General features: G+C 43.5%; 1 protein-coding gene across 5 annotated transcripts in view; it reads left to right on the top strand.

Annotated features, from left to right (window-relative positions):
* pde1a (phosphodiesterase 1A, calmodulin-dependent) overlaps positions 1–17694 on the top strand; it is a 45846-nt gene that overhangs the window by 5547 nt on the left and 22605 nt on the right. For 3 of the 5 annotated variants that reach the window (XM_085765286.1, XM_085765284.1, XM_085765285.1), the window contains exon 3: positions 14416–14442. In XM_085765286.1, coding sequence (XP_085621412.1) covers positions 14416–14442 — 27 coding nt within the window. Of the gene's footprint in view, positions 1–2662; positions 3300–14415; positions 14443–17694 lie in introns of those variants that run through there. The other 2 variants (XM_085765282.1, XM_085765283.1) reach the window with 1 other exon arrangement.

Here is a 17694-nt window from a genome sequence, read left to right as displayed (position 1 = left end):
TTCAACATTTTGGCAAATTGGCATAATGCAATAATCCCTATAGTCATAGCAGTAGGTTCGTTACCTTTAATTGTCGGTGCAAGCTGTTTTTAGATCATTGGGGGAGAGACACGAGCTGCTCATCTAACGCAATGGAGGCGCATGGTACTTTCACGTTTGCCTCAACAAACTAAATACACAATCCAACAACTCCAAAACGCTTTGGGGGTTTGCCTTCTGGCCTCCAAAATGTGAGAATTGACAAAAAATCAGCAAACTGCAGGCCCCCAAGGTTGAAATTCATGTGGTTTTACCAGCTGTTCCCACAGTTGTCATCCAATGATGTCATTATTTTTCGAATTTGCATAATCCCACCCCTACCTGTGAGTAGTGGCTCATTTGCATTTAAAGGGACAGGCACTGAAACCAGTCGTTCTGAACAGGGCTGTTTTGAGAGGATGAAAAGCTGTGATGTTTGATCCTTGGGGGATTTTGTACACATGGTAATATTGTATATGATAAATAACGTTATCCACCGCTCCATGGATTGATTTCTCACCGGCTTCGTTGAAAACAAATGCACATGGAGGAGAGGAGGGTTAGAGACACAGAGGAGGGGACACCAGACCTGGAGAGTTCAGATTTAAAACATCTGGGAACTATCTTAATTTGTGGAAAAGGAGCATCATATGTCTCCTTTAAAACTGCTCTTCACAAATATGTGAGCGGCGTCACAGAGGCGATGTCCATCTTTATAAATGCAAATCTAAGGTGATCCCTCACATAGCGTTTGACATTTAATAATTGTTTCTTGAGCGTGTATCCTGTCGGCCGCCTGAGTTTTGGGTGAAACATCCTCTGGAGGAAGATGTTGTTGTAGATAAACAGCCGCTTCTGGTCGGGTTAATGACTCTGAGTTTCCTCTGAAGACAGAACAGCAGCAGATGATGATCGGTGTGTAGGACGATCGGGTCAGCAGCAACATGTGAAGCGTTGTTATCCATCATGGCACAGACGAAGTGGAGGCAGCTGCTCTCTGTTGTTGATGCTCTGTTGAAATGATTATTTATGATGCTCATTTGTACTGACACAATAGCCACAATTATGGTAAACAAACAGTTTGAAATGAAGAGTGCTGCTCAGACTGATCTGGGGGCTCAGGGTTCCCGCGGGGTCTTAAAAATCTTAAAAGCATTGAATTTATGAATTTGGAAATAATACCTTAAAAATACTTGAAAAAGTCTTGAATTTTGATATTTAGGTCTTAAAAGTTGTGCTGTATTTAACTTCTCCGTATCGCATTTCTCGTCAAAAGTTTCCATTGTCAACCATGATTATTTTTGATCAAATAACGTAAATAAAGAGCGGTTGAACCAATAATAGCCCCGGGGAAAATGCTCCCAACACGTCACTGAGTAAAGTAATGGGAGAGATTGAGAAAGGCAGATAAGATTTTATTTTTGACCAAAATGTTCTTGTTGTTGACTTATGGATAGTGGAATACACATTGTACTGTGGAGCTACTGTGGTATTACAGTATCATAGTGAGATTTGCAATAAATATCATGGGCTTGTTATTGAGGTATTGTAATATTGTGAGAATTTGATATTGTTACATTCCTAGTGGAGCACAAAGAGCAGAAAAATAGTCTGATGATACAGTTAATCTAGAGTAAACGCTCTGAAATTCAAGGATTTTCTTTTTCTTTTCCGGTAGGGCAGTGAAATAGGCTGAGAAATAGGTATTAATTTTTGATATAAATGGTCTTAAAAATACTTGAATTTAACTTGAAGATAGCTAGACCATTTCTATGTTTGAACCCTGGGGCTGTGGTGAGCGGTGCAGCCTGTAGGGGGCGCCAGCAGCAGCAGCAGCAGCAGCAGCACCTCACTCTGATTGTCTGGCTTTGCCACTTGACTGGAGAGGTTTTTGTGGCTCTCATTTTCAGGAACATTACATCATTGTCTAAAAAAACCACACACACACGCAGACACACACTCTTACACAGCAAAAACACACTGCTCCGCTCAGCGCGCACACACACACACACACAGACACAGACACACACTCAGTCTCTCAGCTGCAGCGCAGAGCGAGCGGAGGACAGACTGAGGTGCGTTTGCTGCGTCTGAACGGAGCGTAAAGTTATGTGTGTTTGAATTTAGGAGGGAGGAGGAGGAGGAGGAGAGGAGGAGGAGGAGGAGGAGGGAGGTCTGTCAGCTGCAGGATTCCATCACTCTTAGCAACCGTTACTGAGTTACCACGGAAACGCAGCGCGATGTTCTCTGCTTCTCCTTTGTCCTCCTCCATCACTGCCCTCCCTCTCTCCCTCTCCGTCTCCCTCCCTCTCCCTCTCTCTCTCCCTCTCACTCCATCCTGTCTTTATTGCTGGTCGACTTCCTCTGTGCGTTGCTACGGCGATGCTCTGGGACATTCAGCTGGATCATTTTTCCGCCGCAGTGCCGGAGTGCAGAGCTCATCAGCAGCTCATCGCCGCCTCCTCCTCCTCCTCCTCCTTCTGCCCGACTCTCGCTCTCTCTCTGCTCCGCAACTTTTTTAAAGAAAGAAAAGAACTCTTCTTTTTCTTCGTCTTCTCACCTTTAACCCTTTAACCACTTCCTCGCCATAGAAACAAACCGGATCACCACAGCGAAAACCTTTTGTTGTTTTGGATTGGACAGGTGACATCACAGGAAGTTGGATGAAGTTTTATCGAACCCACCGGGCTGCGGTCGGCGTCGATGCGTCGGTCTGAGAAGAGACGTCCGGACGCTCAGAAACCAAACTCAACAACAACAACTCCACAACAACAACAACTCCCTCTCCTCCTCCTCACACACGCTGAGATGAACGAGGAGGCGGAGGAGTTGCAGCAGCAGGAGAAGGAGCAGGAGCAGGAGCAGGAGGAGCAGGAAGAGATGCAACAGGAGATGCAACAGGCGGGAAAGCCAGAGGAGGAAGAAGAGGAGGAGGAGGAGATGCAGATGCAGCAGCAAGAGGAGGTGAAGATGAAACAAAAGCAGTGCGAGGTGGTCGTGCAGGTGGAGGGGGTGCAGTGGACTGAGGAGGAGGAGGAGGAGGAGGAGGGGGAGGAGGAGCACGGTGGTCAGACTGAGGGGGTGTCGAGGGCTACGGAGCAGCAGCAGCAGCAACAGCACAGTGATCAGGAGCTGGAGAAGGAGCTGGAGAAGGAGCAACAGCAGCAGCAGCAGAGTGAGGAGGTGCAGCAGCAGCAGAGTGAGGAGGTGCAGCAGCAGGAGTTTGCAGAAGCTCTGGAGCAGAACAGCAACAGCCAGGTCCTGATCCGACTGAGAGGAATGTGAGTAAACACTGAGGACTCGGTTCAGCTGGTGATGATGTCATGGTGATGATGATGATGATGATGGTGATGATGATGAGGAGGAGGTTATAGCACCATTGATAATTGGAGAATCAATCGATCAGACTGACAGCCTCTGGAGCGGCATCAGTGTGGCAGCCTGGTTGCCGTGGTGATGTTGGCGCGGACTGGTGGAGGATGGAGGGAAGATGAATGACAGGGAAAGAGTTGAAACAGTGGGGTGTGCAGCAGCAGCAGCAGCAGCAGCAGCAGCAGCAGCAGCGGCAGCAGCAGCAGCGGCAGCGGCATCACTCAACATGAGAGTGTGTGTGTGTCTGTGAGTGTGTGTATGTGTGTGTGTGACGTGTCGTCATCTCATCAGATACTTTTCTCAGGAGCTAACAAGCGAACGCCGCAGCGGGAACGACATCACATCACATCACATCAGCATCGCCACATCTGTCTGAATCTTTTTTCTTTCTGAGGCTTTGAGCAAATGTAATAGAAAAGAAAGAGACGGCATGCCTTTTTTGTGCTCCGTAGTTGCCATGGCGACGGCAGAGCGTTGCGATGCAGCAAAGATAGACAGATCAGGAGTGAGTAAGAGAGAGAAAGAGAGGGAGATGGAGAGAGAGAGAGAGCATGGTCACTACAGACGCTCGAGCAGGAAACAGTTCGTCATGTGATTAAATGAAAAGCCGCCGGACGTTTAATTCACTCGTTGGTTCACTTTTCCTCAGAGTGAGAGTGAGATGAGAGGAGGTGTCAGCTCAGCCGCCTAATTGATACTAAGACTAATTAATTAACAGCTTTTTTTCTTTCATACTTTCATACAAAAAAAAAAAGCCAAAGGGTAAAAAAATGAAACGTGGACTGTTTCATCATGACCACACCTAAACCTTCATGTTGTCACTTCTACACCTCTGTGCTGTAGCCGTGTCCATGGATGGATGGATTAACCCCCCCCACTCCCCCCTCCCCGGGTTCAGACCTGTAATTGGCCCCACGGCTCCGCTACAGCAGGACGACACTAAAACCACGGCCACTCCGTGTCTCTTAGCAGCAGTTTTACAACCATTTGTGCTAATTTTAGAATCTCTTTATGGCTATATTATATTCTGCATCTCTTTGTCGTCAGTCCCCTTGGAGGATATTTTGCGTCTTTGCAGGGGGGGCGGAGTCTCTATGACTTCAGTTTGTGTCTCTCTCTTTTTTTTCTAATTGAAATAATCAAAACATTCCCATTAAAAACAAAGCAATCAAGCTTAACACGTTTGAAAGATCATCTCGAAACATACAATGCAAGCACAACATAATGATGAAAGATGAGAGCGGTGTATACAAACTAAACAATTACAGTCAGCGTCCTTACATCTTCAAATCTAGGCTAAAACCTATTTATTTAGGATGGCTTTTAATACCCAGTAGCGGGATGACACTTTTATCTTATTTGATTTTGCTGTATTCCATTACTTTCACTGTTTTTTTTAATTGTTTTTAATTGTTTTTACTTATTATTCTTTTCATTTAGGCCCATTACCTGCTGTAAAGCACTTCGAGGGCTGTATAAATAAAGTACATTTACATTTACATTTACATTAGTGTCCATAAGAGTTGTTTCCAGGTTGCTTTCCCTTTGACCTCATTGGCCAGAAAGAAAATGGTCATTTTTCTGTCGCTCTTACAAAGTCTTTCCGGTTCGTCCTTGTGTCTCATTATTTGATTCTCTGTGCCTGGCAACTCTGCATGGATCTAACATCTTAGTTATTATTGAGCTCCTGAGGTGCTGGTGTGGTGTCGTGGTGGTGGGTGGATTTATTTACCCCACAGGCTGAAATCCCAGCACAATGCAGTAGTATAATTCAGTTACCCAGGCTAATACCTGCCCCCTTGTATTTGTTCAATAAACGTCCTCAGACCTTGAGTGGACAGAGGAGTTTTGTTTTTTTCCCCCCCAAATGTCTGCGAGGTACAGACAAGGAATGATGTTTTTTAACCATTTTTAAAGCAAAGACGTGGGGGAAGCTGGTTTCCGCTCTCTCTCTCAGGATAATCTGTTTTCCTGTGACCACTCCGAGCCTCTGGGCTTGTTATGATGCAGGTGGAGAAGAGGCAAAGAGAAGTTGGATATTGCAGACAGACTCTCAGGGATTAGCTGTCAGATGGATGTGTCGCCGTACAAATAAAAAAAATGTCTTCGTGAGATAACTCCTGAGCTCCGGGGGACAGGACAAGATCACCAAGGTCCCGTCACTCAGGTTCAACTTATCACAGTTAGCAGGAGGAGAAACTCTCCACTTGGCTCGCTCACTCTGGGAGAAGTGGTGCTGCCGAGAGACAGGCGACTTGAAACTAGAGAAGAAAGTGACGCCTGGCATCGAGACAAGACGATTTGATCTCATCATCTTAACCCTTTGTCCTCATCTGAAATCTGCTCATGAGCCTTTTTAATCCAGAGAAGCCTTCACCAGAGAAAACTGTAAAGTCGTGTTCTCTGTAAGCCTGTCACGATCCGCGTAGCGAAACCGAAATCACGACACTATAACCCACAAACCTGTGGTGCTGTTTGAAATGGCAGAACCGTGACACGCCTCTTCCAACTCCCAGAGTTTGTGCCTCCAATCCAGATACAGCCCTTATGAGCTAGCCTGACTCTCGCCAGACCCTTGTAGTTCCGCAAAGCTACGCTGAGCTCCACACAAGGGTCTGGGACTGCTCCATAGGCGATTCATTTCAGAAGGCGGGGCCTTGTAAAAAAATCTTGTATGTGATTGGATAAACCACTTGTCCGTTATCTTGAATGACGTGCTACTTCAGCCACTCACATCGTTCTCTGTTCATCTTTCAAAGAATTAATATTCGATAGATTCGACAAAACAGTTGAAATAGCAGAATCAATGCCAACGCACGACTCCTCACTGCGAGCCGCCATTGTTGTTTGACTCAAACAGTCGCTTCAGCGCTACGTCACACCTCAGAAAGTCCCGCCCGGCGATCCTGATTGGTTCATTATTTTTTGCTCCGGGGAAGAAGTTTGCATTGGCCTCGAGTCCAGACCCTTGTGTGAAGCTGAGCGTAGCGCCTCTGGTGGAGCTTTGCGGAACTACAAGGGTCTGGCGAGAGCCAGACCCTTGTAGTTCTGCTGGATTGTGCGAAATTTAACCAATTTCCGCAAAGCTAGCACTCATAATGTGGGAAATTCCTGCACACATTGCAAACCAGCCAACGTTAGTACAGGAGCGTTGTGTTCAATAACGCATGGAGCGACTTCGTTTTTATAGTTTACTGAATTAAGTTAGATGTTTTTTTTCTTGTCGATCTCCCAGTGTTGAACTCTTTTTATTCAAAATGCAGAAAAGGCTGCAGAAGAGAGGAAGCTCCGTTTGTGGAAAGACGTCGCCTCCGAGATGTAGAATGTGTATTATAGAAGAGAAACACACATTTCAGGACTGCTGACTTGTATCATCAGAACAGACATGTCCTATCTCAGCTGTCAGGATGCCCCTCCAATCCTCCAAATCGAACCGTGTATTGAACCATGGGTCAGAAATTGAGATTATGAATCAAATCGTGACTTTGGTGTATCGTTACAGGCTCAGTTCTCTGTGAATCATATGGAAGTGAGGCCTGACAAAGAAACCAGAGGAAAACTTGAGTCATCAGACCTTTATCTGACCATGGTGAAGAGACAACGCCTGGTTTAAACATTCAGGAGTGAATATGGATGATTCTTAAAGGGATAGTTCAACATTTTGGCAAATTCGCCCAATTGCCATAATCCCTATAGTTTTAGGAGTAGGTTCGTTACCTTTAATTGTCGGTGCAAGCTGTTTTGAGATTGGCGGGGCAGAGATGCGAGCTGCTCAGCTAATGCCACGGAGGCTCATGGGATTTCCAGGATTTCCTTCAAAACTCATCAAATACACAATCCAACAACTCCACAACGCTCTGGTGGACAAGTTGTGACCTGCACATTCACCACGCTATGAGATAATAACAGAATGTTACCAGACAGAGTTGTTTTAGAGGGAAATGCAGAGCTGGTGTTTGCCAGCTTCCATCGACAATTAAAGGTAACAAACCTGCTCCTGAAACTATAGGGATTATGGCAATAGGTGAATTTGCCAAAATGTTGAAATATCCCTTTAACTCGCCTTAGAATCTGCAAAGTGAAGACGTCCCTTCAGTTCTTTGATTTGACACGTCGTGGGAAATGTAGGCGTCTTGACAAGGAGGAAGAATGTGTGGAATAAAAAAAGACGACGTCTCTGATTCTGCTGCATGGAGGGAAAAAAAAAAAAAAAACCCTGTCCGACAGCAGCACAATACTAAATCAGAGCAGGACTCTTGATGCTGATGATGTTGTAGAAAATAGCTCGTCTCTCTGGCGGCGTGTGAATGAGGGGCAAATTGCAATGCACTCTGGGTAAGAGCAGCATTTATATCTGCAGCCCTTTTATCATTTCCAACTTTGCATCAACAACATCTTGTGTTTGTTTGTGTTCTGCTTCAATGTGACGGTGATGAAACGATGGCTGTGGCTCTGTGCACAAAACCCGGTCAGGACTGGTTCATCATGGACTCAACCGGTCTGCACAGAGCACCAGTGGAACAGATCTGAGTCTGGCACATGATCGAGCTCATTAAACCAGATTTGATTTTCAGTATTTTCAAGAGTTACTACGAGTTTGTTGCACCGAGTCGTGCTGCTCACTTGATCTTTTAAACAGGCATCAGACCTGGGTTCCTGTCTGTCTCCAGCTGTCCTATCAAAGTAAAGGCATAAAAGCCTGAAAACATATATATACTGTAAGAAGACTAGATGACTCACTCAACCCTGCTGCCCAATGACACGGCGTCGCCACATGGCCGCCATCTTGGCTCAGTCGACTCGCTCCCTCAGAGCATTACATGGCCTCTGGTTCACGTTCTACTAAAATAACTAGAACTTGCTCAGTTTTTGACCGATTTTCAAATGGTTTAGTTTGTTATGAACGTCAAATCTTAAAATAACAAATCATTTTCATCATGTACTTTTCTATGAAAGTAACATTATACAGCTGCATCTCAATAAATTAGAATATCATGGAGAAGTCTATTCCAGTAGTTCAAATCAAATCGCCCCAACCAAGTATTGAGTGCATATAGATGGCTGGATGGATTTTTGAGATACTGAATTGTAAGTCTTCTTTAAATGTAAGCCATAATCATTACAATTAAAGGGATAGTTCAACATTTTGGCAAATTGGCCCCTCCAATCCAAATTGGATTTCTTGGTTTCCCTCATCAAACTCATAAAATACGCAATCCAACAACTCCACAATGCTCTGGTGGACAAGTTGTGACCTGCACATTCACCACGCTATGAGATAATAACACAACGTTACCAGACAGAGTTGTTTTAGAGGTAAATTCATGCAAAACCGCTGATGGGCGTTCCCGTCGTTGGCGTTCTAAAAATAGCTTGCAACGACAATTAAAGGTAACAAACCTACTCCTAAAACTATAGGGATTATGGCAATGGGCCAATTTTCCAAAATGTTGAACTATCCCTTTAAAACAAGTAATGAATAGGTTTTTAGTGCAGATGACTGGATCACCACCTTATGGTCTGTGCGCAGTCCGATCGACCCCCTTGGACCCGGTGCTGCCTTGTTGTCTGTTGACTTTCCTGCAGTAAATCAGTTTGACTGGTTGAAGAACTTTGTTGAAGTTGTAAATGAGCGACCCTCCTTCAGCAGCAGTGTAGTGAAACGTGTGTGTGTGTGTGTGTGTGTGTGTGTGGTATCAGGTTTCCGGGCCTTGGCAGCTCAGGCTGTGACCAGCAGACCTGCAGCATCTTGTATCAGTGAGTCGTCGTCGGAGACGGAGCCAAAGATCACAGGAGGAGGAAAAAGTTTTTGTGTGTTGGTTGGAGAAGTTGAAGCCAAGAGGAGCGTTTTTACTTTTTTTTTTGTGCCAAATCCTGTAATAAATATTGGCGTGTGTGTGGACGTGTGATCAGTCAGCAGCAGTGATTCAATGAGAGAGGAACACTGAAGGTGTAAAAATAAAAAGGCACAATTCGACACAGAAGCTTGATTTGTGAGGTGAAAAAAAACAGAAGTGTCTGCCTCAAGGAGTAAAAACAGGAACTTTGTTTTAGTTTTATTGTGTATTTTTTAGTTTCAGAGAAGATTTACTGTTTGATTAAGTTGTTTTCATGGTTTAATTTTAACAGTCTCTATCGCTTCTGGGATTTTTCAGTTTCTGTGATTAATTAACACATTATCAAGTTTTATCTAAACTAAAACAGCAAAAACAGCAACAAAACAGAGAGGAAGCAATAAAAGTCAAGTGCTTCATGTTGTGTTCATGTTGTGAGTGTGTGTGTGTGTGTGTGTGTTCTCATTTATCTCCTGATCGATCCGATTGATTCCTCCTGATGGAGATAAACTGAATCTTCATATCCGCAAACAAACAATAGACAGATGTGTGTGCAAATACTAAGTCTACATGTTTGTGTGTTTTTTTTCCTTTTCTTTTTGTCATCTTCCCTAGTTTCCATGGTAACAGGAGAGCATTTCGATGCAGCAAACTCTCCGCTTAAGAGAAAGAAAGAAAGAAAGAAAAAAAGAAAGAAAGAGGAGAGGGCGACTGTTTCATCTCACTCATTTTGTGTCTAATAGCATTTCTTTTAATTAACCTCTCTGTTTCTTTACATGAGAAACTATGAGGAGGAAAACATAAAATTTGCTCCACAGAGTTCATCAGATTGTTCCATGAGGCAGAAAATAGGAAGAGAAATGACTGGAAAAAGCTGAGTTGCTGCAATAACAACAGTTTTAAAAGTCGTTTACTTAAAGTTACCTGTTTGTTTGAGGTCCAGTCGGCTGAGGATGAACACAGAACCATAAACACGCTGGAAACAAACAGTGTTGGTGCTTTGTGTTGTTGTTGATGATGATGATGATGATGGAGAACGCAGTTTGCTCCAAAATCTCCCATGGTTCAACTGGGCTGAGACCAGGAACCAAAACGTCTCATAAAGGGTTCGGTTGTCTGACTTCAGATAGATCGTTAGTCAGTTTTTGCTCCAATAACCCAGACTCTGGTGCAATGAATTCTGGGTAAATGAATCCACCCATGAATTTTACTTTAAAGGTGTTCAGAAATGGCCGTTTGTCCTGTTTGTTTTGCCTCCTTCCACAAGTTGCCGCACGAGTTTACCCAAGTAAGGAAAACTAATTTGATTGGTCGTTATCGAGCAGACGGGATATTCAATGTTTGGGGTGGGACCGAGCTCGGTGTGTGTGTGTGTGTGTGTACGAGTGTGTTTAGCTAACGTAGCTAACTGTTAGCTAGTAGGCTTGCTACATTATAGCTTGCTAACTTAGCTAGCGAGGCTAAGTGATGGAGCGCAGGGATCTGGAGGAGGAGAGTGGAGGAGGGACGGAGGAGAGTTTGTGTCGGTGGTCTCCTCGTTTTTCTCAGACGTTTGATTGACCGATGATCGTGAGCAAAGTCAGGCATAATTTGTGTGCCTGCATTGTCCAATGCGAAAAAAAAACTACCACACTTTCATCCCGGATTTACTCGAAAATAGAATTTTGCACAAAGTTTGGGCTACATCGTCTGATAGATGAGTTATTACACTGATGTTAAGACCCATAGTGGGCTCAAATTCAATTTTCTTTTCTGAATATACCTTTTAAAATATTAGCAAACCACAAATTATGAGCAATTTGTTGTTGTTGGATTCGACTAGTCAGTGCAGCCGTCTTTGACTGTAACCATGGTGACACTGGTCATACACCTAAGGAGGTATCCAGTTGGTGTTTTAATATTTTCTCGCCTTAAAACCAGTCAGAGGGACAGTTTGACTGACATCAGACTGATCCAATTTAAACCAGGCCCAACACACAGTAACACACAGTTGTTCTGCTAAGGTAAATGGAGATTTATTTTATTTTTGAAATAAGTTTAACTTTACTTTTCTCAGAACTCTTATAACTATCAGATCTTTGAGAGATAATAAACTGTTCTGTGCAGGAGAAGAACTCAGACTGTTTGTTTTATCTACGACTCAAAGTCTGTCTTTGTGAAACTGTCTCCTGGTGCTGAATCCCAGAGGAGCTTCTTCTTTTTCTTTTTCTTCTTTCTCTTCTTCTTTTTCTTCTTCTTCAAGCCATCAGCGACCTCTCCTGCCCTGAGGATGGAGGAATCTTCACTCGCTGTGTCTCTGCTCGTTTTATTCAGGTTTTTCTTTTAATTTGTCCCCGTCTATATACCTTTTACTATATATACGTGTATGTGTGTGTGTGTGTGTGTGTGTGTGTGTGTGTGTGTGTGTGTGTGTGTGTGCTGCAGGTGGTTTATTATCAGACCGTTTCATTTTAATAGATGCGCTGCTGTTCCTGCAGGCCCGGTGCTGCGTCCTGACGTAGGCGGTGTGTGTAGATGGAGTTAAGTGCTAAAAAAGCGCGAAAAGCACCCTGCGGTGGCGCATCGCTAACAGACTCACGCAGAGAAGAAATGCATCTAAGAATAAAAAAACACACTTTACATGCTCATAATGGTAATAATGCACGGGAGGTGGAAGTACAAAACGCAACAGCTCAAGGACGAAGGAAGAAGAAGGAGAAGAAAATGCTAATTCTCAGTGTGAAGGCGTCATGACAGAGTGGTGACTCATTCTTCACAAACTATCTCTGTCCTCACCTGTCAGCGATGCTCTGCAGCACGCTTTTGTCTTTCTTTCTTTCTTTCTTTCTTTCTTTCTTTCTTTCTTTCTTTCTTTCTTTCTTTCTTTCTTTCTTTCTTTCTTCCTGTTTCTTTTTTTTTTTTGGATGATAAAACCTCAGTGGCGACCTGCTCTCTGCTGCGTCCCCTGCTTTGTAATTCAGCGCCGGTCCGCCCACGCAGGCCAGTGTACAATTACCAATCGACCATGAAATAAGCGGTTCCTGCTGTCAGATTTCAAAGCCGAGACGTGTCACAGCTGTGATTAGCCGCCGCCGAGGTCAGATCGGATCCCGCAGCTGTGATTGGCTAATTTCAGACCAGAACGCTGCTCAACATCAACTCGCAGAGTTTTATAAATCTGGTTCACAACGACGTCGTCCACTTCATCTAAAGGGGTCGGCCGCTGAGCCGCGGCCTCGTCAGCCTCATCAGCCCCATTGTTATGTTGACTGTGGCTTTGTTTGGTCACACACACACTCAACTCTTGTTCTCTATGAAGTGTGCTCATAGAAATTACAAAAAATATAATTTTCCTTCTCTTTTGACCTCTTTAAAACCCAAAATGAGGAAAAGTAATGAAGTCGTGATCTTCCACTTTGCTACAGACTCAGTTCACACATTTAAAGTCGGTGACAAAATATGGAAATGAGAGTTAAGCGTCATCTCCTCTCCTGATAATTTCACATTTTTTATGCCTTATTTGTTCTTCCTCATGAATCCACTCATGTGTCTCACTAGAGACTTGAAACAGATCATCACAAACATGGAGCAGATTAAAATCCATTTGTTTTACTTTTTTTTTTTATATCCTCCCATCAAGTATCAGTCAAATGAAATGATGTTATACCTACGTCTCTTTGAGCTGTTACAGGCTCTTAAGTTTCCCACACACGGATGTTTACGAGCATGAAGCAGGAATAATTATCCTGAGTGGATTCATCGTCGTTGTCTTTATAAACCATGATGACATATGTCTGTATTCCCCATGATGCTTTTCAGAGGTGAAGCCATGGTATCAGTGAGTCACGCCGTTGTCTCATAGATAATATTTGCGTAAAGGGTAATTGCCCTTTTTTTAACATTCTGGACCTTATTTCTAGCATAAAATACGATCATTTCCTCACCCAGATAACTTTGGTGTCATTACAAGTCGTTCTGATGAAATGAGCTCCAGCAGAGAGCCGCGTATATCCGTATAATGGAGTCTACAGGGCAGCAGAATGCAGCCTCTAAATAACACATTATCTGCAGAGAAACTCCTTCATTTCACCAATATTTAGTTCTGATATGCTAGTGCTATTCCCCTCTGAGTCCGGGGTTAGCTGTTATCAACATCCGGGGTCTGTAGGTTGACCTACTAGCTAATGCTAAATGCTACGGTTCGTTTCTGCGTGTTTCCGACTTGTCAGAACAAAATGAGCAGCTGGATGAAGTTCAGCTTCCACAGGCTTCCTCTCCTCAACCTGGACTCACTAAAGCTCCGGCTAGTTGAGATAAAAATGGACCCGAATGCCGAGATGACATCATCCAGGTCAGAGGTCAGTAGGTCAACCTACAGACCCCGGATGTTGATAACAGCTAACCCCGGACTCAGAGGGGACTAGCACTAGCCTATCAGAACTAAATATTGGTGAAATGAAGGAGTTTCTCTGCAGATAATGTGTTATTTAGAGGCTGCATTCTGCTGCCCTGTAGACTCCATTATACGGATATACGCGCCTCTCGGCTGGAGCTAATTTCATCACAACGACTTATAATGACACCAAAGTTATCTGGGTGAGTAAATGATCGTATTTTATGCTAGAAATAAGGTCCAGATTGTAAAAAACAAGCAGCAATTCCCCTTTAAGTTTGGGTAAATTGGCATGAATGAGCAGTAAACTGTTCCTGCCTGTGATGAATATTTAGATGTAACAGCAGAAAACTGTCGTTGAAACAGATCCTGGATTTGACAGCAGCTCTGTTTTTATGCCTGCAGATGTATTCACAGTGGATGTTAGGAGGAATAATGGTATCACAGGAAGTGTGTGTGTCTGTGTGTCACATTGAAGCTGTTACAGATGTGTGTGTGTAGTTACATCACTGAGAAGAAGTGAATTTTGATGCAAATTGCAGCAAATGGTGAAAAGTACCTGACTGAGCTGAGTGTGTGTCGCTGCAGCTGCTGGATGATGAGAGACCGCAGCGCTGAGGGAGAGACGTGGCCGCGCTGCAGATGTGTTCAAGACACACACACACACACACACACACACACACACACACACACACACACACACACACACACACCTGGTCACATGGTCAGTTTATGGCTTAATGAATTTATGATGAGGTCTGTGAAGGCAGCGTGTGATTGTTTCACCTGAGTGACTCTGTTTTTGTTTTGTGTTTACAGGCAGAAATACAAAAGTACATCGCAGAGGTAAGACACACACACACACACACACACACACACACACACACGCACACCACACACACACAGAGGAAGCTCTCAGTCTGAAGTAGAGGCCTGAAGAGACTCTCACTCCTCCCACACACACCTGGACGGCCTGTCTGTCTGTCTCTCTACCTGTCTCACCCCGTCTCTGTCTATTCCTGTGCAGACAAACTCTTTCACACTGTTTGTTTGTCTGACTCAGTGTGAGTGTGTGTTTGCCTTTTTATTTTTCAGTGACAGTTTTCAAACACACACTTTTTCTTAATTCACAGACACTTCTTTTTTCTTCTTACAAATGAGCCAACTGTTCTGTGAAGCAGAGAAATGTGTAGGTGTCATAATGTCAGGCTTTAACCACACACTCATTGAGGCCAAAAGAATTTATGATAATGATGTGATTATAATTCAGTCAGATTCATCTTCTTCATCTACATGAAACTCTCCACTTGTGTCTTGTCACATTTCACACAGAGTTTCATTTAAAACTAAGACTAAGTACAGATGCAGTGTCATGCAAAAGTTTGTCCCCCCTTGTTTAAAATGTCCGTTCATGTGAACAGTTCTGTAGAAAACTAAAATAACACACTGATAAAAGAGTGTTTCATGTTTAACTTTATGTCTTTTGGAGATCGTTTCATCTTCCACTTGATGAACTGTTCACATTAACAGACATTTGGACCCTGTACCCTCTAAACCAGCAGTGCCCAAATTCTTCTCAGTGAAGGGCCAAAACTAAACATTCATGTTGCAGTGCATTAAATTAAAGGGACAACGAGAAGTTTCTCCAGCGGCAGAACGAAAAATTCCGCGACAATAAAAAAAGTCTCATATTAATGTGGATGAATCTACGTTACCCACACTTGTTAATGGGCCCGTTTTCGATAAATATATCGTTTTGTCTCTATCGTTATTTTGTTATTATTAGTGGTGGTGGAAATGCTGGGCGAGCCGACCAGCGTTTCTTTACTTTGGGTTTTGCGGCGAGTCATGAGAATAACGCCGCCGAATCGCCGTTTATGGTCGGAACTACGACGGTATGTGATCGTCTTCGAACCTCTGACTTTAATTCTTGATGAATGAAAACATGAGTCTGTCTTGCGCCGGTCAAATAATTTCACGGTGCGCGGAGGCTCATAAATGTAGTGTGAAAACGCTTCGCTTTTCCAAAAGTCCTCGTTGTCCCTTTAAATATACCTCTAGCATAATTGTGCAAAATAAACACTCATACAAAGTCATTTTGAAAAGGAATAACACTATTGCAATGGTTCTCAATAGTTTTGGAATTCCTGAGATGCTTGATTCACCTTCACCCTCTCCTGATATATTTGTTTTGGATTCATGACAGGGGTCATGTTTTGTTTTATCCAACTATTTACTTTCATTTATGTCAAAATGGAAATTACATTTTATTTTAGTTCGTATTTATGTTTCGAACGAAAAGGACAATTTGTTTTGAATATAACAGTATTATCACTAAATGGACCTTTGAGTCATTGAAGAAAAATCTTTTTGGCCCTTTAAGATCTCTATTTGAGTACCACTGCACTATTGTTTATTGTGTTTCTCTGTTAAGTGCATGAATCAATGGAGGCTCATGCTCACTGTCTTAACTTGCATTATAGTTTGATGAAAGAAGAACAACGTTTTGTTTAACAATCAGAACTCACACCTGCAGTGACATCATAACACAACACAATAGATAATTCAGCACGAGCAAATACATACTGTATCAATGGACAATAGAGCCCTTCAGCATAATAGTGGGTACAAAACAGTTACAGTATGTATACAAGGAGAATATGATAATACAAAAAGGGCATTATTAATAGGAATATTTTAAATAGATATTTAAAAAAAAAATCTTTAAGTTTTAAATTAAAATTTTAAAAACTTTAGGACCCTGAGAGGAACACAGGGATGAGGGAAAAAAAACAATGTAGCAGTAATATACATATCAACAAAAAACATAAACACACATTGAGTTCAACATTAAGACCCCTGGGTGACAGCGTCTGCAGAGAACAAACTGTTAAGTCCATGAATTACTGGCACTTTTTAAAGTAGGTAGCGGGAAAATAATTAAAACTAAACTAAGCTAATAATTTAAACAATTAAAAATTCAAGCATGGGCCAAATATAATGGGTCACCTCCCAAAGTTGAATGAAATGAATCTGAACTCTCTCCCTGATGGAAACGCTGAAGCTCGAGTCTCTGCAGTCTTGAACTTTATAGTTCTCTCTCTCTCTCGCCAAAGCCCCGTCTCTCCCTTTTCTCTGACTCCAGCTGTAACCATGGCAACTAAAACAGATTTTGTCCAGTTTACAAGAAGGTGTTTTGGTTGCCGGGGCGACGGCAGGATGTCTGGCCACGGCAAGAGTCTTTATGTCTCCCCTGTTGTAAACAGTGGAAGCATCCCTCCATCCTGCAAGTAGCGGCGTTTAAGATTCATCCATCTGTCGTGTTCTGCCTCCATCTGCTTCTATAGCGGAGCTGAGTCAACACTACAGTATGGCACCGGCTGCCACGCATACATAAAACACTGAGGGCTCACACCCAGAAAGTAAAGCAACTTTTTAAATGAACAACACAGTGTGTGTGTGTGTGTGGGGGGGAAACTCCATTAAACTGACTGTTGTTGTTGAGCTGGTGAATCAGACCTTCAGTCGAGTTTAATTGATCGACGGAGACAAAAGCGAGAGACAGAAGCCTCCCCAGTGGAGTGTGGGAGAGCTGCAGGGGAGGCAGAGACACGGAGCAAAGTCAAACACATATTGATGTCGCTCAGTGTGGCTCACACTTCCTGAGGATATCATGGTTTCACATGACCAGAATAAACCTCCGTGAAGTGAAGATCTTCCCCTCCGTGTCGTGTGTTCAGCAAACCGTGCATCTCTTTCTTCTGCTCTGACGGAATCAAATCAACGGTGTTAATCAGGTTTATTTCAAGCTCTTTGTCGGAACAACGGTGGCGTGAACCCGCCGCGGCCTCGGGGCTACACCTGTTGTTACGGGGGCGGCCATCCAGCCCAGCCCAGTCGCCCCAGCCGCCGCAGCGCTGGTAGGAAGCAGAGCTGAGCTTCCAGTTCACTGAGCCTCGGCTCCACGGCCACGACGGCTAATAAACCATCAGCTGCTACAGGAGGCAGAGGAATCTCTAAACAAGACACAGCAAACAGAGAGGTCAAGAGAGAAGCTGAAACGGGTATATAAAGATATAAAGTAGAGGCATTTTAATA

The sequence above is a fragment of the Trachurus japonicus genome, chromosome 21 (assembly GCF_045865225.1).
Source record: "Trachurus japonicus isolate A0001 chromosome 21, Traja_1.0".
Taxonomy (NCBI): Eukaryota; Metazoa; Chordata; class Actinopteri; order Carangiformes; family Carangidae; genus Trachurus; species Trachurus japonicus.
Note: the sequence above shows the minus strand (reverse complement) of the source record. Positions and strands in the feature narration are given on the sequence as shown.